The sequence below is a fragment of the Mytilus galloprovincialis genome, chromosome 3 (assembly GCF_965363235.1).
Source record: "Mytilus galloprovincialis chromosome 3, xbMytGall1.hap1.1, whole genome shotgun sequence".
Classification (NCBI taxonomy): domain Eukaryota; kingdom Metazoa; phylum Mollusca; class Bivalvia; order Mytilida; family Mytilidae; genus Mytilus; species Mytilus galloprovincialis.
The window spans coordinates 1,886,779-1,913,925 of record NC_134840.1 but is presented as its reverse complement, the minus strand read 5'-3'; the positions used below and the strand labels follow the sequence as shown (position 1 = coordinate 1,913,925).

Sequence of the window (27,147 nt, the reverse complement as noted above, 5' to 3'; positions counted from 1 at the left end):
TCATTCATCCAGAAACATTCTGCTACAAAATAGTGTGTTACCAGTTATCACAGATTTACAATGATAGATGTTCTAAATTTTAAATGTACAGTGAGCTGAAAATCCCTGACGACACTAACCTTACTCCATTGACACAGTCTCCATGTGCTTTATACTTGATGATTGGTTTCAATAAAGGGTCTGATTCATCCAAAACCTTCACAGGTGATTGGGTGGTGTCCCACACACATACTGTACCGTCATGACAACCAGAAAACAAATGTCTGCCAACACTGAAATATAACATATATATAATAATAATAATATAATAATAATAATAATAGATTCTTTATTTAAAGAGGGTTAACACAGTTAGTTACAATTATTAATCTTCCCTGAGGCCCTTATATACATATGTATACAATACAAGTAAAAAAACAAAAAAAAATAATAAGAGAAAAAACAAACATACAACATACATGACATATAAACAAAATTGTATAGACATAATAGTTCAATGTACATGCACCATGATTAAAAGATATAAAACAGTTACAGATTGCATGTAGTTAAATAGATATAATATACAAATAATTAAAATCATACATTCTAAGAGTAATAGTTGCAATCATTTCAGACTGAATATTGGGACTGTCTCAAGTATTGTTTTATAATTTGTTTAAAAGAACAAGTGTTTGCACTTTACGCATTTCATATGGTAGTCTGTTCCATAAAACTGATCCAGAATAAGCAAAAGATTTTTTAAACAGTTCAGTTTTTGGCTTTGGAACTATCAAATTACCTTGAGTAACACCCCTTAAGACATAAGGATTATTTAAAGATATAAGTTGAAACTTTTGAAATAGGTACTGTGGTGCTTCTTTCCACATACATTTAAATAGCAATAAATATTTGTGGTATTTGATTCTGTTTTCTACTGTCATCCATCCAAGTTCTTCAAATAAGGGGGCTGATTGGGATAATGGGTCTGCATCAAGAATTAATCTTGCTGCTCTTTTTTGAAGTTTTAATATTCTTACTATCCCTTCATTTTTACATTTTTCCCAAACAATACAGCAGTAATCGATGAGTGGCAGAATATACCCATTATAATACGCTTTCCTGGCATTAATATCTAAAAATTTCTTTAATTTAGAAAGAAGGTATATTCTTGATGAAATGCTAGCACAAATTTGATCAATTTGACTTTTCCAGCTAAGCGTGCTGTCAATTTTAACACCTAACACTGTCATATCATGACAACCAGAAAACAAATGTCTACCAACGGTGAAATATAACATATCATGACAACCAGAAAACAAATATCTACCAACACTGAAATATAACATATCATGACAACCAGAAAACAAATGTTTGCCAACGGTGAAATATAACATATCATGACAACCAGAAAACAAATATCTACCAACGGTGAAAAATAACATATCATGACAACCAGAAAACAAATGCCTACCAACGGTGAAATAAACATATCATGACAACCAGCAAACAAATGTCTACCAACGCTGAAATATAACATATCATGACAACCAGAAAACAAATGTCTACCAACGGTGAAAAATAACATATCATGACAACCAGAAAACAAATGTCTGCCAACGCTGAAATATAACATATCATGACAACCAGCAAACAAATGTCTACCAACGCTGAAATATAACATATCATGACAACCAGCAAACAAATGTCTACCAACGCTGAAATATAACATATCATGACAACCAGAAAACAAATGTTTGCCAACGGTGAAATATAACATATCATGACAACCAGAAAACAAATGTCTACCAACGGTGAAAAATAACATATCATGACAACCAGAAAACAAATGCCTACCAACGGTGAAATAAACATATCATGACAACCAGAAAACAAATGTCTACCAACGCTGAAATATAACATATCATGACAACCAGAAAACAAATGTCTACCAACGGTGAAATATAACATATCATGACAACCAGAAAACAAATGTCTACCAACGCTGAAATATAACATATCATGACAACCAGAAAACAAATGTCTACCAACGCTGAAATATTACATATCATGACAACCAGAAAACAAATGTCTACCAACACTGAAATATAACATATCATGACAACCAGAAAACAAATGTCTACCAACGCTGAAATATAACATATCATGACAACCAGAAAACAAATGTCTACCAACGCTGAAATATAACATATCATGACAACCAGAAAACAAATGTCTACCAACGCTGAAATATAACATATCATGACAACCAGAAAACAAATGCCTACCAACGGTGAAATAAACATATCATGACAACCAGAAAACAAATGTCTACCAACGCTGAAATATAACATATCATGACAACCAGAAAACAAATGTCTACCAACACTGAAATATAACATATCATGACAACCAGAAAACAAATGTCTACCAACGCTGAAATATAACATATCATGACAACCAGAAAACAAATGTCTACCAACGGTGAAAAATAACATATCATGACAACCAGAAAACAAATGTTTGCCAACGGTGAAAAATAACATATCATGACAACCAGAAAACAAATGTCTACCAACGGTGAAAAATAACATATCATGACAACCAGAAAACAAATGTCTACCAACGGTGAAAAATAACATATCATGACAACCAGAAAACAAATGTCTACCAACGGTGAAAAATAACATATCATGACAACCAGAAAACAAATGTCTACCAACGGTGAAATATAACATATCATGACAACAAGAAAACAAATGTCTACCAACGCTGAAATATAACATATCATGACAACCAGCAAACAAATGTATGCCAACGCTGAAATATAACATATCATGACAACCAGAAAACAAATGTCTACCAACGCTGAAATATAACATATCATAACAACCAGAAAACAAATGTCTACCAACGGTGAAAAATAACATATCATGACAACCAGAAAACAAATGTCTACCAACGCTGAAATATAACATATCATGACAACCAGAAAACAAATGTCTACCAACGGTGAAAAATAACATATCATGACAACCAGAAAACAAATGTCTACCAACGGTGAAATATAACATATCATGACAACCAGAAAACAAATGTCTACCAACGGTGAAAAATAACATATCATGACAACCAGAAAACAAATGTCTACCAACGGTGAAATATAACATATCATGACAACCAGAAAACAAATGTCTACCAACGGTGAAATATAACATATCATGACAACCAGAAAACAAATGTCTACCAACACTGAAATATAACATATCATGACAACCAGAAAACAAATGTCTGCCAACACTGAAATATAACATATCATGACAACCAGAAAACAAATGTCTACCAACGGTGAAATATAACATATCATGACAACCAGCAAACAAATGTCTACCAACGCTGAAATATAACATATCATGACAACCAGAAAACAAATGTCTACCAACGGTGAAAAATAACATATCATGACAACCAGAAAACAAATGTCTGCCAACGCTGAAATATAACATATCATGACAACCAGCAAACAAATGTCTACCAACGCTGAAATATAACATATCATGACAACCAGCAAACAAATGTCTACCAACGCTGAAATATAACATATCATGACAACCAGAAAACAAATGTTTGCCAACGGTGAAATATAACATATCATGACAACCAGAAAACAAATGTCTACCAACGGTGAAAAATAACATATCATGACAACCAGAAAACAAATGCCTACCAACGGTGAAATAAACATATCATGACAACCAGAAAACAAATGTCTACCAACGCTGAAATATAACATATCATGACAACCAGAAAACAAATGTCTACCAACGGTGAAATATAACATATCATGACAACCAGAAAACAAATGTCTACCAACGCTGAAATATAACATATCATGACAACCAGAAAACAAATGTCTACCAACGCTGAAATATTACATATCATGACAACCAGAAAACAAATGTCTACCAACACTGAAATATAACATATCATGACAACCAGAAAACAAATGTCTACCAACGCTGAAATATAACATATCATGACAACCAGAAAACAAATGTCTACCAACGCTGAAATATAACATATCATGACAACCAGAAAACAAATGCCTACCAACGGTGAAATAAACATATCATGACAACCAGAAAACAAATGTCTACCAACGCTGAAATATAACATATCATGACAACCAGAAAACAAATGTCTACCAACGCTGAAATATAACATATCATGACAACCAGAAAACAAATGTCTACCAACACTGAAATATAACATATCATGACAACCAGAAAACAAATGTCTACCAACGCTGAAATATAACATATCATGACAACCAGAAAACAAATGTCTACCAACGGTGAAAAATAACATATCATGACAACCAGAAAACAAATGTTTGCCAACGGTGAAAAATAACATATCATGACAACCAGAAAACAAATGTCTACCAACGGTGAAAAATAACATATCATGACAACCAGAAAACAAATGTCTACCAACGGTGAAAAATAACATATCATGACAACCAGAAAACAAATGTCTACCAACGGTGAAAAATAACATATCATGACAACCAGAAAACAAATGTCTACCAACGGTGAAATATAACATATCATGACAACAAGAAAACAAATGTCTACCAACGCTGAAATATAACATATCATGACAACCAGCAAACAAATGTTTGCCAACGCTGAAATATAACATATCATGACAACCAGAAAACAAATGTCTACCAACGCTGAAATATAACATATCATAACAACCAGAAAACAAATGTCTACCAACGGTGAAAAATAACATATCATGACAACCAGAAAACAAATGTCTACCAACGCTGAAATATAACATATCATGACAACCAGAAAACAAATGTCTACCAACGGTGAAAAATAACATATCATGACAACCAGAAAACAAATGTCTACCAACGGTGAAATATAACATATCATGACAACCAGAAAACAAATGTCTACCAACGGTGAAAAATAACATATCATGACAACCAGAAAACAAATGTCTACCAACGGTGAAATATAACATATCATGACAACCAGAAAACAAATGTCTACCAACGGTGAAATATAACATATCATGACAACCAGAAAACAAATGTCTGCCAACACTGAAATATAACATATCATGACAACCAGAAAACAAATGTCTGCCAACACTGAAATATAACATATCATGACAACCAGAAAACAAATGTCTACCAACGGTGAAATATAACATATCATGACAACCAGAAAACAAATGTCTACCAACGCTGAAATATAACATATCATGACAACCAGAAAACAAATGTCTACCAACGCTGAAATATAACATATCATGACAACCAGAAAACAAATGCCTACCAACGGTGAAAAATAACATATCATGACAACCAGAAAACAAATGCCTACCAACGGTGAAAAATAACATATCATGACAACCAGAAAACAAATGTCTACCAACACTGAAATATAACATATCATGACAACCAGAAAACAAATGTCTACCAACGGTGAAATATAACATATCATGACAACCAGAAAACAAATGCCTACCAACGCTGAAATATAACATATCATGACAACCAGAAAACAAATGTCTGCCAACGGTGAAAAATAACATATCATGACAACCAGAAAACAAATGTCTGCCAACACTGAAATATAACATATCATGACAACCAGAAAACAAATGTCTGCCAACGGTGAAATATAACATATCATGACAACCAGAAAACAAATGTCTACCAACGCTGAAATATAACATATCATGACAACCAGAAAACAAATGCCTACCAACGGTGAAAAATAACATATCATGACAACCAGAAAACAAATGTCTACCAACACTGAAATATAACATATCATGACAACCAGAAAACAAATGTCTGCCAACGGTGAAATATAACATATCATGACAACCAGAAAACAAATGTCTACCAACGCTGAAATATAACATATCATGACAACCAGAAAACAAATGTCTACCAACGGTGAAAAATAACATATCATGACAACCAGAAAACAAATGTCTGCCAACGCTGAAATATAACATATAACATATCATGACAACCAGAAAACAAATGCCTACCAACGCTGAAATATAACATATCATGACAACCAGAAAACAAATGTCTACCAACGCTGAAATATAACATATCATGACAACCAGAAAACAAATGTCTACCAACGCTGAAATATAACATATCATGACAACCAGAAAACAAATATCTACCAACGGTGAAATATAACATATCATGACAACCAGAAAACAAATGTCTACCAACGCTGAAATATAACATATCATGACAACCAGAAAACAAATGTCTACCAACGGTGAAATATAACATATCATGACAACCAGAAAACAAATGTCTACCAACGGTGAAAAATAACATATCATGACAACCAGAAAACAAATGTCTGCCAACGCTGAAATATAACATATAACATATCATGACAACCAGAAAACAAATGCCTACCAACGGTGAAAAATAACATATCATGACAAATATCTACCAACGCTGAAATATAACATATCATGACAACCAGAAAACAAATGTCTACCAACGGTGAAAAATAACATATCATGACAACCAGAAAACAAATGTCTACCAACGGTGAAATATAACATATCATGACAACCAGAAAACAAATGTCTGCCAACACTGAAATATAACATATCATGACAACCAGAAAACAAATGTCTACCAACACTGAAATATAACATATCATGACAACCAGAAAACAAATGTCTACCAACACTGAAATATAACATATCATGACAACCAGAAAACAAATGTCTACCAACGGTGAAAAATAACATATCATGACAACCAGAAAACAAATGTCTACCAACGGTGAAAAATAACATATCATGACAACCAGAAAACAAATGTCTACCAACAGTGAAATATAACATATCATGACAACCAGAAAACAAATGTCTACCAACGCTGAAATATAACATATCATGACAACCAGAAAACAAATGTCTACCAACGGTGAAAAATAACATATCATGACAACCAGAAAACAAATGTCTGCCAACGCTGAAATATAACATATCATGACAACCAGAAAACAAATGTCTACCAACGCTGAAATATAACATATCATGACAACCAGAAAACAAATGCCTACCAACACTGAAATATAACATATCATGACAACCAGAAAACAAATGCCTACCAACGGTGAAAAATAACATATCATGACAACCAGAAAACAAATGCCTACCAACGCTGAAATATAACATATCATGACAACCAGAAAACAAATGTCTACCAACGCTGAAATATAAAATATCATGACAACCAGAAAACAAATGCCTACCAACGCTGAAATATAACATATCATGACAACCAGAAAACAAATGTCTGCCAACGCTGAAATATAACATATCATGACAACCAGAAAACAAATGTCTGCCAACGCTGAAATATAACATATCATGACAACCAGAAAACAAATGTCTACCAACGCTGAAATATAACATATCATGACAACCAGAAAACAAATGTCTACCAACGCTGAAATATAACATATCATGACAACCAGAAAACAAATGTCTACCAACGCTGAAATATAACATATCATGACAACCAGAAAACAAATGTCTACCAACGGTGAAATATAACATATCATGACAACCAGAAAACAAATGTCTACCAACGGTGAAAAATAACATATCATGACAACCAGAAAACAAATGTCTACCAACGGTGAAATATAACATATCATGACAACCAGAAAACAAATGTCTACCAACGGTGAAAAATAACATATCATGACAACCAGAAAACAAATGTCTACCAATGCTGAAATATAACATATCATGACAACCAGAAAACAAATGTCTACCAACACTGAAATATAACATATCATGACAACCAGAAAACAAATGTCTACCAACGGTGAAAAATAACATATCATGACAACCAGAAAACAAATGTCTGCCAACACTGAAATATAACATATCATGACAACCAGAAAACAAATATCTACCAACGCTGAAATATAACATATCATGACAACCAGAAAACAAATGTCTGCCAACATTGAAAAATAACATATCATGACAACCAGAAAACAAATGTCTACCAACGCTGAAATATAACATATCATGACAACCAGAGAACAAATGTTTACCAACACTGAAATATAACATATCATGACAACCAGAAAACAAATGTCTACCAACGCTGAAATATAACATATCATGACAACCAGAAAACAAATGTCTACCAACGGTGAAAAATAACATATCATGACCACCAGAAAACAAATGTCTACCAACGCTGAAATATAACATATCATGACAACCAGAAAACAAATGTCTACCAACATTGAAAAATAACATATCATGACAACCAGAAAACAAATGTCTGCCAACGGTGAAAAATAACATATCATGACGACCAGAAAACAAATGTCTGCCAATGCTGAAATATAACATATCATGACAACCAGAAAACAAAATGTCTACCAACGGTGAAAAATAACATATCATGACAACCAGAAAACAAATGTCTACCAACGCTGAAATATAACATATCATGACAACCAGAAAACAAATGTCTACCAACGGTGAAATATAACATATCATGACAACCAGAAAACAAATGTCTACCAACGCTGAAATATAACATATCATAACAACCAGAAAACAAATGTCTGCCAACGGTGAAATATAACATATCATGACAACCAGAAAACAAATGTCTACCAACGCTGAAATATAACATATCATAACAACCAGAAAACAAATGTCTACCAACACTGAAATATAACATATCATGACAACCAGAAAACAAATATCTACCAACACTGAAATATAACATATCATGACAACCAGAAAACAAATGTTTGCCAACGGTGAAAAATAACATATCATGACAACCAGAAAACAAATGTCTGCCAACGGTGAAATATAACATATCATGACAACCAGAAAACAAATGTCTACCAAACGGTGAAAAATAACATATCATGACAACCAGAAAACAAATGTCTACCAACACTGAAATATAACATATCATGACAACCAGAAAACAAATGTCTGCCAATGCTGAAATATAACATATCATGACAACCAGCAAACAAATGTCTACCAACGCTGAAATATTACATATCATGACAACCAGAAAACAAATGTCTACCAACGCTGAAATATAACATATCATAACAACCAGAAAACAAATGTCTACCAACACTGAAATATAACATATCATGACAACCAGAAAACAAATGTCTGCCAACGCTGAAATATAACATATCATGACAACCAGAAAACAAATGTCTACCAACGCTGAAATATAACATATCATGACAACCAGAAAACAAATGTCTACCAACACTGAAATATAACATATCATGACAACCAGAAAACAAATGTCTACCAACGGTGAAAAATAACATATCATGACAACCAGAAAACAAATGTCTACCAACGGTGAAAAATAACATATCAGAACAGTTTATTCATTGTTATTCTGACATAACCATATTTGTTTATCACTCTCCTAACATGTATGCATTATAGTAAGTTAATCAGAGTTATTAATCTTAAGGTAGACTCATCTTAAGTTTAAACCTACTAATGTAGGAATTAGACAGGCTTTCTAATAACGACACATATCCATGAGCACATAACTTTTAGAACAGGTACTAGATTTATGCACCATACACAATTTTTGTAATTTTCTTGGTAACTATGGTAATGCACATACACATAATTTGTTACTTGGAATATCTTATGTATATATATCCTTGATAGAATTCTTGAAATACTCATATGTCATTATATGTAAAATGTTAAGAATGCTGTTATCAATGCATTATGTTTTGTTTATATCAAATGTAGTGATAAAATCTTCAATTCGATTTCGAACATGTTTGTGTCCGACTTGAAAGAAGAACAATGTATTAGAATGATTTTCATTGTTGATTCTAACTATCTATCAGGACAGGAAAGTTTGAAGCATTATTATAGGTTCATAATAAATAAAAGGTTTACTATACATGCTCACGGAATAGCTATAGCATAAAAATATCGAAACAAGAATCAGTAGTAGATGTATATAAGATGGCTGAAATGCTCTCTAATCTAAGGTTTAACATGATATCATATTCATATTTTGTATCTGATTAGTTTTAAAATATTGTATTAATTTATAACTTACGTATCTTGGTCAAAATAAAGTCTCTGATTTGTCTCACACAATCTTAACGCCACAAATAAAATCTGTCCTGGTTTTCTCAGATCCCAACACAGAATTTCAGGATCCTAAAATCATTAAAAAGAAAACAACCATATACTTTCTTTTCCACTATTGGTATATTGCTGCAAAGATTAAGCCATTTAAAATATATTTTCTAGTTCTACAAAACACCAAATCATGAAATCATCTGCTTCTCGCTTGTATTGGTCAACAAACAAAATTAATTAGCACTTGTGAAATGTGTGCTTACATGTGATTGCCTGATGTAACATGCACACCATCCTACCTTCCTTCCTCCACTATATAACTTTGTACCATCAGGTGAAAATGTTATATGAGTTACACCCCCTTGTTAGCCTCGAAACATGTACACCATCCTACCTTCCTTCCTCCACTATATAACTTTGTACCATCAGGTGAAAATGTTATATGAGTTACACCCCCTTGTTAGCCTCGAAACATGTACACCATCCTACCTTCCTTCCTCCACTGTATAACTTTGTTCCATCAGGTGAAAATGCTATATGAGTTACACCTCCTTGTTGGCCCTGAAACATGTACACCATCTTACCTTCCTTCCTACTCTATATAACTTTGTACCATCAGGCGAGAAGGCTATATGAGTAACACCCCCTTGTTGGTCCTGAAACATGCAAACCATCTTACCTTCCTTCCGCCACTATATAACTTTGTACCATCAGGTGAGAAGGCTATATGAGTTACACCCCCTTGTTGGCCCTGAAACATGCACACCATATTTCCTTCTGGTTCATGGTAAAGAGCAACTGAAAAAAAAATCATTCAAAGACTTTTGATTAAAGTATATTCAGTAAACAGATTGTCAAGTAAGCAATTATAAACTGTCACTGGTAATACAGACATATATATTACCAGTTTTGAAGCAACATCATAAACAGTAATTAAATACATGTTCCAGACCATATGAGTATTTGGACCATATGCGTATGGTCATGACCATATGGGTATATACTCATATGGTCAGGGTAATTAACATGTTTACTTTTATACAAAGCTTTTCATTGTGTAAGTCCTTTTTAGTTGTCACATATTTCAAAATACGATATAAATAAACTCATCATAGATACCAGGACTAAATTTGTATATACGCCAGACGCCTGTTTCGTCAACAAAAGACTCATCAGTGACGCTCAGATCCAAAAAACATAAAAAAGGTCAAATAAAGTACGAAGTTGAAGAGCATTGAGGACCAAAATTCCTAAAAGTTTTGCCAAATTCAGCTAAGGTAATCTATGCCTGAGGTAGAAAAGCCTTAGTATTTCAAAAATTCAATATTTTGTAAACAGTTAATTTATAAATGTAACCATATCAATGATAATTCATGTCAGCACAAAAAGTACTGACTACTGGGCTGGTGATACCCTCGGGGAAATAAATCTCCACCAGCAGTGGCATCGACCCAGTGGTTGTAAATAAACTCATCATAGATACCAGGACTAAATTAGTATATACGCCAGACGAGCGTTTCGTCTACAAAAGACTCATCAGTGACGCTCAAATCCAAAAAATTAAAAAGGTCAAATAAAGTACCAAGTTGAAGAGCATTGAGGACCAAAATTCCTAAAAGTTTTACCAAATTCAGCTAAGGTAATCTATGCCTGAGGTAGAAAAGCCTTAGTATTTAAAAAATTCAATATTTTGTAAACAGATAATTTATAATTAAAATGTCATTTTATTATATCATAATAATAACAAGATTAACTATTAAAATATAAACTAGAGGCTCTCAAGAGCCTGTATCGCTCACCTGATTCTACTTGGGTTTTTGAAATCATGAAAAAATATAAAATTTGGCTAAAAGTGACAACACAACCTCATTGATAAGGAAAGGAACATGTTTAATTTCATTCAAAAGTCCCCCACTGGCGGCCATCTTGGATGGCGGATCGGCTACAAAGTAACAACACTTGGTCAGCACCTCATAAGGAACATTCATGCCATGTTTGGTTTTATTCCATTCAGTGGTTCTCTAAAAGAAGTCATTTGTATGCATTTCCCATAGGGTCCTATGTTAAACTAAGTCCCCTGCTGGCGGCCATCTTGGATGATGGATCTGCTACAAAGTAACAACACTTGGTCAGCACCTCATAAGGAACATTCATGCAATGTTTAGTTTTATTCCATTCAGTGGTTCTCTAAAAGAAGTCATTTGTATGCATTTCCAATAGGGTCCTATGTTAAACTAAGTCCCTGCTGGCGGCCATCTTGGATAATGGATTGGCTACAAAGTAACAACACTTGGTCAGCACCACATTAGGAACATTCATGCCATGTTTGGTTTCATTCCATTCAGTGGTTCTCTAAAAGAAGTCATTTGTATGCATTTCCCATAGGGTCCTATGTTAAACTAAGTCCCATTCTGGCGGCCATCTTGAATGATGGATGGGCTACAAAGAAACAACACATGGTCAGCACGGCATAAGGAACATTCATGCAATGTTTGGTTTCATTCCATTCAGTTGTTCTCTAAAAGAAGTCATTTGTATGCATTTCCCATAGGGTCCTATGTTAAACTAAGTCCCCCGCTGGCGTCCATCTTGGATAATGGATCGGCTACAAAGTAACAACACTTGGTCAGGACCACATTAGGAACATTCATGCCATGTTTGATTTCATTCCATTCAGTGGTTCTCTAAAAGAAGTCATTTGTATGCATTTCCCATAGGGTCCTATGTTAAACTAAGTCCCCCGCTGGCGGCCATCTTGGATGATGGATTGGCTACAAAGTAACAACACTTGGTCAGCACTCCATAAGGAACATTCATGCTATGTTTGGTTTCATTCCATTTAGTGGTTCTCTAGAAGAAGTCATTTGTATGCATTTCCCATAGGGTCCTATGTTAAACTAAGTCCCCCGCTGGCGGCCATCTTGGATAATGGATCGGCTACAACGTAACAACACTTGGTCAGCACCACATTAGGAACATTCATGCCATGTTTGATTTCATTCCATTCAGTGGTTCTCTAAAAGAAGTCATTTGTATGCATTTCCCAAAGGGTCCTATGTTAAACTAAGTCCCCCGCTGGCGGCCATCTTGGATGATGGATTGGCTACAAAGTAACAACACTTGGTCAGCACTCCATAAGGAACATTCATGCTATGTTTGGTTTCATTCCATTTAGTGGTTCTCTAGAAGAAGTCATTTGTATGCATTTCCCATAGGGTCCTATGTTAAACTAAGTCCCCCGCTGGCGGCCATCTTGGATGATGGATCGGCTACAAAGTAACAACACTTGGTCAGCACTCCATAAGGAACATTCATGCTATGTTTGGTTTCATTCCATTTAGTGGTTCTCTAGAAGAAGTCATTTGTATGCATTTCCCATAGGGTCCTATGTTAAACTAAGTCCCCCGCTGGCGGCCATCTTGGATGATGGATCGGCAACAAAGTAACAACACTTGGTCAGCACCTCATAAGGAACATTCATGCCATGTTTGGTTTCATTCCATTCAGTGGTTCTCTAAAAGAAGTCATTTGTATGCATTTCCCATAGGGTCCTATGTTAAACTAAGTCCCCCGCTGGCGGCCATCTTGGATGATGGATCGGCAACAAAGTAACAACACTTGGTCAGCACCTCATAAGGAACATTCATGCCATGTTTGGTTTCATTCAATTCAGTGGTTCTCTAAAAGAAGTCATTTGTATGCATTTCCCATAGGGTCCTATGTTAAACTAAGTCCCCTGCTGGCGGCCATCTTGGATGATGGATCGGCTACAAAGTAACAACACTTGGTTAGCACCCCATAAGGAACATTCATGCTATGTTTGGTTTTATTCAATTCAGTGGTTCTCTAAAAGAAGTCATTTGTATGCATTTCCCATAGAGTCCTATGTTAAACTAAGTCCCCGGCTAGCAGCCATCTTGGATGATGGATCGGCAACAAAGTAACAACACATGGTCAGCACGGCATAAGGAACATTCATGCCATGTTTGGTTTCATTCCATTCAGTGGTTCTCTAAAAGAAGTCATTTGTATGCATTTCCCATAGGGTCCTATGTTAAACTAAGTCCCCCGCTGGCGGCCATCTTGGATGATGGATCGGCTACAAAGTAACAACACTTGGTCAGCACCTCATAAGGAACATTCATGCCATGTTTGGTTCCATTCCATTCAGTGGTTCTCTAGAAGAAGTTCAAAATGTAAATTGTTAACGACGACGACGACGGACGACGACGACGGACGACGACGACGACGACGGACGACGGACGCCAAGTGGTGAGAAAAGCTCACTTGGCCCTTCGGGCCAGGTGAGCTAAAAAGCAGTTTCACAAAGTTAACTTTTAAATTAATTAAAAGTCAAACTATAGAAGATCATAGTAAACCATGGTCATTACCGATTTGGTTTTAAGAGTGAATTTCAATATGGTCCGAGTACACACTTATTTCCTAGTATATTTCTTTTAGACAAAATAAAAAAAAATCCCATCTGCGCTTTCTAAATAATATTTCACAGTTTGTTGTACTACTTTTGGGACAAATTATATCAAAATTATAGAAAACTTCATTGGCTCTATCAAACTCGAAATATGGACAATTTCATGTAAAGAGGGCCTTTAAAATATCATGAATCAAATTTTTTCACAGTGTAATTTTATCCCCCTTCTTGCTTTTTGAGGCATAAAACATGATAACTGTGTACTATATGTCGACTTGGGAAGATAACTTCCAAAAATATCTTAATGAACCGTTAAACAAGTAGTCAACTGTTAACTAACTGACGAAAAAGTCGACAGGATAAAGAATCTAATATGACAATAGAGAAGGACAGATAACAGAAACACCCTGATTTAGACAAAATGAGAAAGACAGAGGGTTTCAACTAGTAACTTGTGCCGTTTCTTTTTTTTAGATAAAGTTTATTGTATTATTGAACGTATTTTAGTGAATATTTAAAGAAATACCTATACAGTCCAAATACTCATATGGTCCGCCCCGTTAATAACCAAATAAGTATATATACTCGTATGGTTTCGACCATATGAGTATATGCATATGATCATGACCATACGCGTATGGTCCAAATACACATATGGTCCAGAACATACACAGACATATTACTATATAGTGGTAGGATATCTCTGTTAAGACCTTTTTAAGTTTTCCTGTGCATTAATATTTACATGGAACAAACTGTACATGATGGATGGAAGTGTCTCCAGCAGTGCATCATAGAGTTAGATCTAACAAATCTTGTAAGAATACCCAGAACATTTATCTACTTACTAGCCCTGGCATAAGACACTGCAGCATATACATCAGCATCACCCAGAATATCTAATCTACTTACTAGCCCTGGCATACGACCCTGCAGCATATACACCACCATCACCCAGAATATCTAATCTACTTACTAGCCCTGGCATAAGACACTGCAGCATATACATCAGCATCACCCAGAATATCTAATCTACTTACTAGCCCTGGCATAAGACCCTGCAGCATTTACACCACCATCACCCAGAATATCTAATCTACTTACTAGCCCTGGCATACGACCCTGCAGCATATACACCACCATCACCCAGAATATCTAATCTACTTACTAGCCCTGGCATACGACCCTGCAGCATATATACATCAGCATCACCCAGAATATCTAATCTACTTACTATCCCTGGCATAAGACCCTGCAGCATATACACCACCATCACCCAGAATATCTAATCTACTTACTAGCCCTGGCATAAGACCCTGCAGCATATACACCACCATCACCCAGAATATCTAATCTACTTACTAGCCCTGGCATAAGACCCTGCAGCATATACACCTCCTCCTTGTGGACTAGCAGCTATACATGATATGATCCCTGGTTGTCCTTGGTGTTTTACTGAAAATTAAAGCAAAGACACATATATATGGATACCTCATGGCACTCATACCACATCTTCTTATATCTATATATGTACTTTCATGTTTCCTGACCATGACAGGTGCTTCATTCAAAATATATAAATAGGATACTATGCTGATGTATTTCACTATTGGAATGGAAGCTATAGTCGGAGTTCCATATACATGATATATAATCTAAAACAAATCATTAAAAATCTAAATTGAAACATATATCCCATTTTTTTCAATTTGTTTTACAAACACAGCTAATTTTATAAGATAATTGTAAAAGTTACACATTAGTTCTATATGGACAAAAATTATGGTTAACAAGAATGTGTTCCTAGTACACGGATGTCCCACTCGCACTATCATTTTCTATGTTCAGTAGACCTTGAAATTGGGATAAAAACTCTAATTTGGCATTAAATTTAGAAAGATCATATCATAGGGAACATGAGTACTAAGTTTCAAGTTGATTGGACTTCAACTTCATCAAAAACTACATTAACCAAAAACTATAACCTGAAGCTTGACAGAAGAAGGGACAAACAAACTAACACTGAGATGGAGACTGAAAAACATAATGCCCATAAATGGGGCATAAAAAGAGTTAAGACAATAACCAAATGACTCAAAAAAATCAAGACATGAAGAGATTAGCACATGGCCTTCATCGATGAACAGTGTATACATAATAGATCTGGCTCTTTTTGAGTCCTAAGCTACCAAAATTAAGATTGTTAACAAAGAAGGTATACCATCAAGGTTAGAGTCCCTACTGGATAAAGTAGATTATAGATATATCTGAAGACAACGGACTAGCCAATATATACTTTATTTCATTTTAGGTTGCTGTCTCTTTAAGTTTTTACACATCTTCTTATATTCATATTAATAAAATTGAGAATGGAAATGGGAAATGTGTCAAAGAGACAACAACTGACCAAAGAGCAGTAAACAGGCCACCAATATTGGAGTAACCATATCAATTGTTTCTGGCAGCATTTGGACTCACACCTTTCATCGGAAGGTTTTTAAATGTTACAACATACACTATTTGGACAGTACTATACAAATTCTTAATAAAAACTCTTTTCTTCACAGAAAAAAACTGCACATATATTTTTCATATATTTTATATAATATCACATGACACATTTTTTTATATCATTTGTGTAACATACAAAAATATATATTTCAAAACATGTTTTTCTTGTCTTAACTCTTTTAAATTATTTGATAAAAAAATGCATATAAAAAATGTATAAACAAACTTCTTTAATTTTTTCCCATGTAGTGTATTCCACCTACCGAATGTTGGTCTTTGTATACAATGTCTTCCAGGTCTTGACACATCAAATACACGAATCATTCTGTTAAATCCTGTGTATAGCTTTCCACCATCTAAACTTAATGCCAAACTGTGAGCTGTGGCTATTTCATCCTGATAGTAAAACAAACTGTTTTAAATATGTAGACATTATAAAATAATTTCATAGGAGAAAATTTAAATAAAAAACATAAAATAATCAAATGGAGAAATTACTCAAATGAAAAAGAAGCAGCAGTGTTCACTGGTAGATACAATATTATAAGCTTAATATACTTACCAAATGATTGTAAGGTCTGTATGTACACTTCAAATGACCATTGGCCATATCCCACATATGTACTGGACCATCTCGGCAAATTGTGAGAAAACTGAAAGTAATAATTATACATTGTTTGATCGACTGATTAGTTATTGTTTGTCTTGCCTTACTATTAAAGATGTTTTATACATTAACAAGTAAAATTATATTTTGTTCCTACGTTTGTTTGTCTCTTGTTAAGAGAGAATATTGCTCCACTTAAAAAAATAATAATACCGGAAGTAGAAGGTATGTAAAGGCTACTTCTCTGATGTCTTGAATTAAAAAATCAACAAGTATCAATAATAAATTAAAATCAAAGCGCTGTAAGCGCTGAAGGCAGTTAACCAAAAACCAAGGCAACCGTAATTATGAAAACTGTGGCAATGTTGCCTCAACATTAAACATTCATATATAGTACATTCATGTTTATCTAATGATTTATTTATTAAGGCAAATAATTTATATGTTATCAAGGTTTCAAAAGCAATGCATATATCAATGTATATTTTTTATGGTGTGTCTGCAGTGGTACAAGTTCCCAATGATTGCAGTTGCTCTACTTGGTAGTTAACCTTGGTTTTATTTGACTGCTAGAAGTTCAATTTGACTTAGTATGAACATGTAATAGTATGAATGGACTGGTTTCCCTGGAAAGAAAACTGAGTTTGTGTTCTATAGTACAAAAGTTATGAGACACGAATCAGACAAATGTTCACTACAACAGGGATCAAAGATGAGGTCTGACTGACTTGCCCATAGTAAATGTAAATGATTTGTTATTTTGTCCCATACATATGAATATATATAATTTAGGGGTGCGGATCTCAACGGTTTTCAAGTTCTCAAACAGGTAGGGGTAAGCAGAGGATTTAGGGGGCAGGGGGCCCGGCCCCCCCTTTTAGGGAAAAAATTTGGTTGCTTATATAGGGAATCACTGAAGCGTGACTGGAGCGGGCCCCTCTTAGGTCAGTCAGTGGGCCCCACTTATGAAAATTTCTGGATCCACCACTGGGGGTAGGGTGACCCTAGGGACTTCCTCTACATTTCATTTTATTTGTTATATTGATCCATACATGAATATATATTGTTTTGGTGTGGGGATCTTGACCGTTTCCAAGTTCTCAAACAGGAGGGTTGGGATGACCACAGGGACTTCCCTTATATTTCATTTGCTTTGTCATATTGTCCCATACATGAGTATATATGGTTTAGGGGTAAGGATCTTGACCATTCCAAGTTCTCAAACAGGAGGGTGAACAGTGACCTCAGGGACTCCCCTATCTTTCATCTGATTTGTTATATTGTCCCATACATTAATATATATGGTTTAGGGATGGGGATCTCGACCATTTGTAAATTCTAAAACAGGAGGGTTGGGGTGACCCCTAGCGACTCTTCCTATATTTCATTTGATTTTTCATATTGTCACAAACATGAATATATATGGTTAAGGGGTGTGGATCTCGACCGTTTCCAAGTTCTCAAACAGAAGGGGGTGGGGTAACTCCAGGGACTCCCCCATATTTCATTTTTTATTTATTATATTGTCCTATACTTGAATATATGCAGGGGCGGATTCAGACGGGGGAGGGTTGCGGGCTTGCACCCTCTTAAATTTGCAAAGCATGGGTTGTTCTCAGCTTAATAAAGAATTTTCCGATAATTTTACCTCAATTTTTTTTTAGCCTTGCTCTGCTCGGCGAAAATTTAAGTTTGCGCCCCTCCTAACCTAAAATCCTGGATCTGCCCCTCATATGGTTTAGGGGTGGGGAGCTCGACCGTTTCCAAGTTATCAAACAGGAGGGGGTAGAGTGGCCCAAAGAATGCCACCTATATATCATATGATTTACTTACATTAAGGTATATATAATATAGTTGCATTATTTGTGAAAATAAAGAATGAAACTTTCAGCTACTTTAATTAACCCTTCAAAATTGAGAAAAAAACAAATAACCCCTCGAAATTGCAGTAATATGTTTACACTTTAAAAGCATCTCACATGCATTATCATCATTTATCATTTATAAAGAAAATTTAGACTGTGACCATGAACATGTATATTGTCAGCTGTCACGTTGTATTGGATTTTTAAATCAAAATTTATCAAAAAGTAATTTTTAGTTTCTGAATAAAATATTTTTCTGCTTTTTCTTTCTTTTACATATATCTTTTGGTTTACAATACTAGTGTTTATATTCATTTACCATGCATAGATGTATTTCTTCACCTAATTACCCTTATCCGCTTCCGGAATCGGATCCGATTTTGTAAAATTTTGTCTTCACGGCCGCCATTGTTATGTGTTTACAATGTTGTTTTTGTCAATCAGATACGATTTTACTCGAATTTATACAATATTTGTCGGCGATTTTCTGTATAAAGCTAGCGGGTGAACAAAATGAACATCGCCGTCATGAATAATAATGATAAAAATAAGTTTTTAGCTCGTTTAATTGGAGACTTTGGTGAACATGGTGAAAAGGTTTGCAAAGTAATTTCTTATTTTCTTTCAAATGTAAAGCGACTACGTCGGGCGTAGCTAGAAACCAACTATCCTAATCGAAATTCCGCTTGCAAAAGTGGAAGGTCGCGGACCTCGGACCACCGCTAATTTGCACACCTGCCTCCAAATTGAAAAGCTACGAAAATTTCTTTTTCTAATTTGAAATTGCCGCCAACAGCATGAACAGTTGAACTTATTATATAATAGACTACTGACGTAGTTGTACTACGTATTGATGACAAACAATATTCCTACGACTTTTGTCATTTGGGAAATCTAAACTGCTTGTCTTAAGAGATTTTCGGCGATTAAATATTTCATACAATTGTTCTTTGGCATCTTAGCTAAAAGCACAAGTCATAATGAACTACACAAGGATTCTTAATAAGCACTACTTCCTATGTGTAACTTTAAAACTTTTGGATAAATCGACGATCATTTAAGGTTTTTCTGGTCATTTTTTTTTGTAATCCAGAATAAAAAGTATTAAAAAAGTGTTCAATTAGTTATATATAACATAGTAACAAGCTAGATAATAACAATGGCAAGTATTTCAGGATTTATTGGGTAGAACACAAATCTAGGGTGCTCGCATAATGCAGCTTAACTGCATAAAAATATCATCATATGCTTCTGAAGTTTGTGTGTTCTTCCAGAAATAAAATATGGAACACCACAGGTACCCTGTGTAAATTGAATTACAAATAATTGCACTATTGCAACCAGGATCTGCTATTTTGTACTTACCAGCATGTATCGGGATCTTCTAAGGACATTTTTCTGTACCAGCAGAAGTCATATACTGTATCAGTTTCTTTAACAGTAACACTAGATTTCTAAAATGTACATTGAATAACATTGTAATTATTTATAACCATATATACTCTTTAAAAGAGAAAAGAACACAGACATAACAGAGTCCAAAGTTCACAACCCATAACGCTTGTAGTAGATTCATCATTGACAAGTCACGTCAACAAAGATACATGTATTACTTCCATGACTTTTATATCAGTTTGATTTTGTCAGATTATGTGATATTACATTCATGACATTACAAATGGGATTATAATACACGTATTCTTACCAGTTACAATTATGTCACTATTTGAGATTTGTTGGGATTATAATACGCATATTCTCTAATTTTTCTGCTATTTTCACATTTCCTGAGCTGTGTCAGAAAATACTTCTCATCACATGTATCTATTCTCAGCAAATGATTGGTTGAAATTGAATAAGAATGTTTAATTTTCTTGATTTCTTCTAAATTTCCTATTGTGACGGCAAGAAAAAAGGCAATCATGCATGATGTCGTCACATAGAAAGAACACAACTTTCTGCAATGTTTGGAAAGGAAGGATAAAAATCATTAGACAAACAGATTCCAACACTAAAACTCGTGTATTACGATATTTCTCCACTCTAAACAGTTAAATTTTAATTATTTAGAAAGCTTGGTAAGCCTCGAGATTTAAATATTAAAATTTGACTGTCTCAAGTGGAGAAATATTGTATCACACTTGTTGCAGAACATGGAATCTATGTTTTTTTATCAATTACAATTACATGTGATCTGTAAGAGTATGATACACATGTACTTACCAATTCTGATTGTGTATTAGCTGTTGGATAGTGATATACACGTAGTTTGTTGTCGTTACTATTAGTTAGTAAACACTTCCCATCCGGTGACCTATTAATTATAAAATAAGACTATAGTTTATGGAAGACAAGTGTTATGTATAACTTTTTGAATCTTTAAATCTTTGACTTCAATATATCTAGGAATACTTTTAACAAAACTGTGATAAAACTGTCAATGAACATTTAATGTAGCTTCACAGTACACAACATGCATGTATTGTCTTCAACCACTTATCACCAATACAGAAGTTATTTGGAAATCATATTCATTTATTCATGTCTGATCATTCCTGATGCAGGTAAATCCAGAATCATATTTCTTCACAAAATATATGTCATTTTCATTTGGTACCTTGAAATTTCTGGTTCTTTTGCTTGTTTCCGTAGTCACAAAAAACAACCATACATGATACCAGCTGTGGTGTATTTTTAATGTGCCATATTTCCTGTATAAATGTGTAAATGAAATTCACTTGTATAAGTATCCTACAAATTAACTGATATGTGAATATTTTTTTTTACTTCTTTAAGTATATAAAATTTACTTTTATAAGTAGTACCCCTGACTACCATATGTGCCTCATCATTTAAGTTTATTTGTGAGGGGTGAAAAATTTCATGACAATTTATTAGTGCATTTCGTCAACACAGTTAAACTCACCATTTACACCCTCTAAAATAATTATCTTCTGTCTTCTTAAAATCATCTGTTATTCTGGCAAAGCATGTTGGTTGGGATGTAAACAGACTATCGCTATTCCTGAAAAATAAACAAACAATTGATATCCCTAAAAACAAAAAATAAACATGATTTTGCTGTCTGTAAAAAAAACCCCAAAAAACAACATACTTGTGGATACATGTAAACAAATTGTTGCTATTCACATGATTCATGTAAATAACAAAAACATGATGGTGGATATATTAACAAATAATCGCTTTTCATTTATCATGATCAGTCAGGGGACTTACTTAAATGAGTGATTTTCTAAATCAGTGATTCAAGTAACATTATTTCCACAAAGGTTGTAAATAAGAGTTGTCTTTCTTTAATAATCACCTATTTAAGTAGTACAAATTAATCACTAGAAGAAGTGATTTAATTTTATTGTTGCTTTAAATATAGAATACTAATGATCCAGGGACTAATTATGTTTCTAAAATTATCAGAACCAACATCTGAGTTGATAGGATGACCAAGTCATTTCAGGTGATGACCTTGTACTTGGATAATGACATAAAAATCACTTGTTTAAGTATCATACCTCAATTTCATTCCCAAAAATCACTTCTTTAAGTATCATTATTTTGATAACCCCCACTAATTTCAACACCCCCGAACAGTGAAATTTTATTCGCGAACAGTAGAATTTTATTACATTATCTAAAAGATGAAACCTTGAACTTCACAGGAAAAATACTCCCACTGCTGGGAAAAATCTGTTAATAAAGTATCAGTTCATTATGTAAAGCCATTATTATAGCATTTTTTCAACTAAAATAGAATTTGCAGCTAAATGGTAACATTAAAGACATAAAACTTTTAATAGTATTTACACAAAATACCTGTAATTATTTTTATTGTTTTAGACATTATAAATTTTGTTTGGCCATTTCTGTGCATATTTCAAATTTATCAAGTTTTTGGAAAAAAATTGGGCCAATTGCGTTATAATTCAGGGAGAAATGGAATAGAGTTTACCGTTCAATCTCAACAATTTCTCCCTCTTGTATTTCTCTAGAAGTTCTCCATGTTTTTATGATTTCTGCAGGTAACATAACATTGGCATCATAAGATTTGTTGAGGAAAGATGATTCATCACTCTCTTGTGAGTGTCTATATTCATCTTGAAAGTACATTGGTTCCTTTGAATTACCTCCCTTTTCTATTTGATGTGAACCACGTATTTGTCCTGGATCAATTGTCTTTGAAACACTTTGAGAATCTTTTTGTTTTTTAGAAACCGACAGCAAATTTGGTTTTACACTATTTTGATTGTGGCTAACATTTCTTGGAACAAATTGAAAAACTGGTTTAGTGGGCTCATCTTTGTGTTCTGGTTTCAGTTTTTTGCTGGGCGGCTCACAGTTACCAGTCTCACTATCACCTGTATGAATGTCTCTATTACTTTTTACTGGGCTATCATTCAAAACTGAGACTTCTTTAGAAATGTTTGAATCACTTGATTGTTCTAAGTTTTCTGATTGTGATATCATTAAACTCAAGTCAGGGTCTTGCTCTGATGTGTTGTATTGCAATGATTTATTAAGATTTTGAGATTGTATTTCTTTGTTTTGAATCACATCCATTTTTTCCGGCATATTTTCCACTGAATCTTGAATCGGTTGACACATTGGCTGTGATGAAGTGTTTTCAGTTCTTTGATACGATGTGATATTATGTGCAATTTCATTGGTTTTAAAGGTGTTTTCTGATGTCTGTTGAGCAATTACATTATCAATATTGTTTACAATCTGTTGTGTATTATCCATTTCTGTGAAACTGACATGTGATTCCTTTCCAGTAATGTTGTCCATTTCCTGTAATAAATCTTGGGTATTTGTTGAGTCATCCATCTTTATCTTCTGCAATAACTCTGGAAAACCAAAAATAAAAACACTGTAGATGGTACCAGGAATTCATTCAGATTTTTTGGTTTATAAGGTATAAATATATATATATTGTCAGTCAGGGGTACTACTTGTACAAGTAATTTTTATTTACTTGAAGAAGTAAAAAAAACAAACTTGTATAAGTAAATTTGTAGGATACTTAGGCAGCAACCATTTGATTTTCGGGGGGGGGGGGGGGGGGGTGTAATGCTAAAATTGAAAGAAAAATGTTCAGAAATTCCATAGCCCCCCCCCCCCCCCCCCCAGAAAATCAAATACACTTTTTATTCAAACATTATAATTTACTTATATAAGTATAATTATTTTTACTTGTTCAAGTAAATAAAAATTACTTGTACGAGTAGTACCTCTGACTGTTTGTATCAGATGCAAAATGAGTAATATATTTCAAATGGTAATTTATTTAAATGCATTATTTTTTTAGTTGTAGTTTGTCAAGCCAAAGTTGTATGCAAAATTTAACTGAAATCTGTGACATACATCTGTCTGGTCTATGGCCGGGTTGTTGTCTCTTTGACACATTCCCAATTTCCATTCTCAATTTTAGGCATAGCCCATTTACTGTAAAAGAGGGATGAAAGATATCAGAGGGACAGTCAAACTCATAAATCGAAAAAATAAACTGCCAACGCCATGGCTAAAAATGAAAAGGACAAACAGACAAACAATAGCAGATCCTTTTCCACATGTGGCACCCGTCGTGTTGCTTATGAGATCACAAATCCGGTGACTTGACTTTAAGACTTCAAAATTTTACAAGAACCTTTGTGATGTTCAGGTATGACGGACAAATAGCGATAAGGTGTATTAAGAGGGTTGTAATCCATGTACAATGTAACTTAAGGGTACCTGCATGACAAATAACGGAAAAAAATCTTGTCAAACGATAAAATAATCCAGTGATTTTGAATGTTCTGTACGTTAATTATTTTCCAAAAATATCTTGCGATAATTATTTGAGACCTCTGACATGTCTGATGTATGACGAAAACTTTGATAACGATATTTTGGCGACTCATGGTAAAATTTAATTTTAATCAATTGGACGCCTGACAGTAAATGTCATTTTAGGCAGCAACCATTTGATTTTCTGGGGGGGGGCTTGTTTTTTTTTTCTGGACAAATTTTTTTTCTTCTGGAAATTGTTTTTTTTTTCGCTGGCGAAAAACAATCTATTTTTTTTCGAGACAAGTTGAAAACAATTTTTTTCTTTCAATTTTAGCATTACATATAGTGGCAGCTGAGGGTGAAACAAACAATTTTTTTTTCTCAGAATCAAAAACAAATATTTTTTTTCTCCAAAAACTGGAAACAAACTTTTTTTTCCAAAAAAAACCCATAGCCCCCCCCCCCCCCCCCAGAAAATCAAATGGTTGCTGCCTTAATCCTCTATTAATTTTCCTTTGAATCTCCCAAAAACTTAATATATTTGCACAATAATCAGATAATTTGAATAAATTTACATGCCATGTTTGTGTTGGGTAGCTGTCTCGTTTGTTTAATAACATACCTATCTTTAAATAGCACAAATCAGTCCCTTATTACTTAGACATCTGTAAATGAAGCTGTAAATAAACAAATAGACTACTCGCGAGAAAGAATAGATTTGTTTCACATGGGCGCAGACATTTTGAAAGGTCCGCACAGAATATTTCAAGATGGATGCCCCCATGGAAAACGTGATTTTTGCGTTCAAGTCAGAAATCATTAAGAACAGCAAGGATATTGACGATTTTACATGTCTACTACAGTTGACAGACGAAAACAAATTCTTCAGTCTCCAGGTTTTAAATAAATTAGGATCATTTAAAAGATAATTCTTTTGATTCTATTCTATCATGTCTATTGTTTTGGAACATTTATAAATAAATCTGTTTTATATGTTTATATATATGGAAAAAGGGGTGTTTCACTTGTATTACATTGACAGGGTCCATAACAGTCAGGGTTCTTGATAATGTAAGATGAATTTCGAATAGGTAGCCATTTAGATATAATATGAGGCAGGCATTAGGCATCAACCATTTGATTTTCTAGGGGGGAGGGGGGGCTATGGATTTCTTTTCTGGACAAATTTTTGTTATCGTCTACTATTTTTTGGGCGACAAGTGGAAAACAATTATTCTCTTTCAATTTTAGCATTTAGGGAGCTACCATTTGAGGGGGGCTAGGATGAAATTTGAAAAAATAGGCAGGACAGGAGTTTTGAGTAAAAAAAATAGGCAGGATGAGAAACTTGTTAAAAAAAAAAGGCAGGATGACAATTTGTGTAAAAAAAGTCGGGATAAACTAGTAAAAAAAAAGGCAGGACCGAATAGAGTAAAAAATAAGAAGACAGGACAGAGATTACAACTAAAGCAGGACAAAATTTTTCATCCTAGCCCCCCCCCCCCCCCCTAAAAATCAAATGGTAGCTCCCTTAGTGGCAGCTGAGGGTGAAACATACATTTTTTTTTCTCAGGGTCAAAAACAAATTATTTTTTTCTCCAAATAATGGAAACAAACTTTTTTTCCAAAAAAATCCATAGCCCCCGAAAATCAATGGTTGCTGCCTTACCTGTAAATGTAGACGAACTCTGTATGAATTATTTTTTTGTAACTTAAATATTTGTTAAAAAAATGAAACGGACATACCGTAACGTTTCTGATTT

The 27,147-nt window shown here is 34.1% G+C and overlaps 2 protein-coding genes across 3 annotated transcripts in view; one reads left to right on the top strand and one right to left on the bottom strand.

The window, feature by feature from the left end:
• The window catches only part of LOC143066913 (telomerase Cajal body protein 1-like), a 27,043-nt gene extending 882 nt beyond the window's left edge, over nucleotides 1–26,161 (bottom strand). The window contains exons 1-11 of the mRNA XM_076239754.1: nucleotides 26,007–26,161; nucleotides 23,565–24,459; nucleotides 22,524–22,622; nucleotides 21,821–21,911; nucleotides 20,963–21,051; nucleotides 17,688–17,778; nucleotides 17,389–17,521; nucleotides 15,977–16,069; nucleotides 10,862–10,980; nucleotides 10,157–10,260; nucleotides 120–272 (exon numbers count right to left, since the gene is read on the bottom strand). Of these exons, the coding sequence (XP_076095869.1) occupies nucleotides 120–272; nucleotides 10,157–10,260; nucleotides 10,862–10,980; nucleotides 15,977–16,069; nucleotides 17,389–17,521; nucleotides 17,688–17,778; nucleotides 20,963–21,051; nucleotides 21,821–21,911; nucleotides 22,524–22,622; nucleotides 23,565–24,439 (1,847 nt within the window). The 5' untranslated portion in view covers nucleotides 24,440–24,459; nucleotides 26,007–26,161. The remainder of the gene's footprint in view (nucleotides 1–119; nucleotides 273–10,156; nucleotides 10,261–10,861; nucleotides 10,981–15,976; nucleotides 16,070–17,388; nucleotides 17,522–17,687; nucleotides 17,779–20,962; nucleotides 21,052–21,820; nucleotides 21,912–22,523; nucleotides 22,623–23,564; nucleotides 24,460–26,006) is intronic.
• Nucleotides 26,123–27,147, top strand: part of LOC143066912 (proline-, glutamic acid- and leucine-rich protein 1-like) — a 27,639-nt gene continuing 26,614 nt past the window's right edge. For both annotated transcript variants that reach the window (XM_076239753.1, XM_076239752.1), the window contains exon 1: nucleotides 26,123–26,280. In XM_076239753.1, coding sequence (XP_076095868.1) covers nucleotides 26,155–26,280 — 126 coding nt within the window. In that variant the 5' untranslated portion in view covers nucleotides 26,123–26,154. The remainder of the gene's footprint in view (nucleotides 26,281–27,147) is intronic.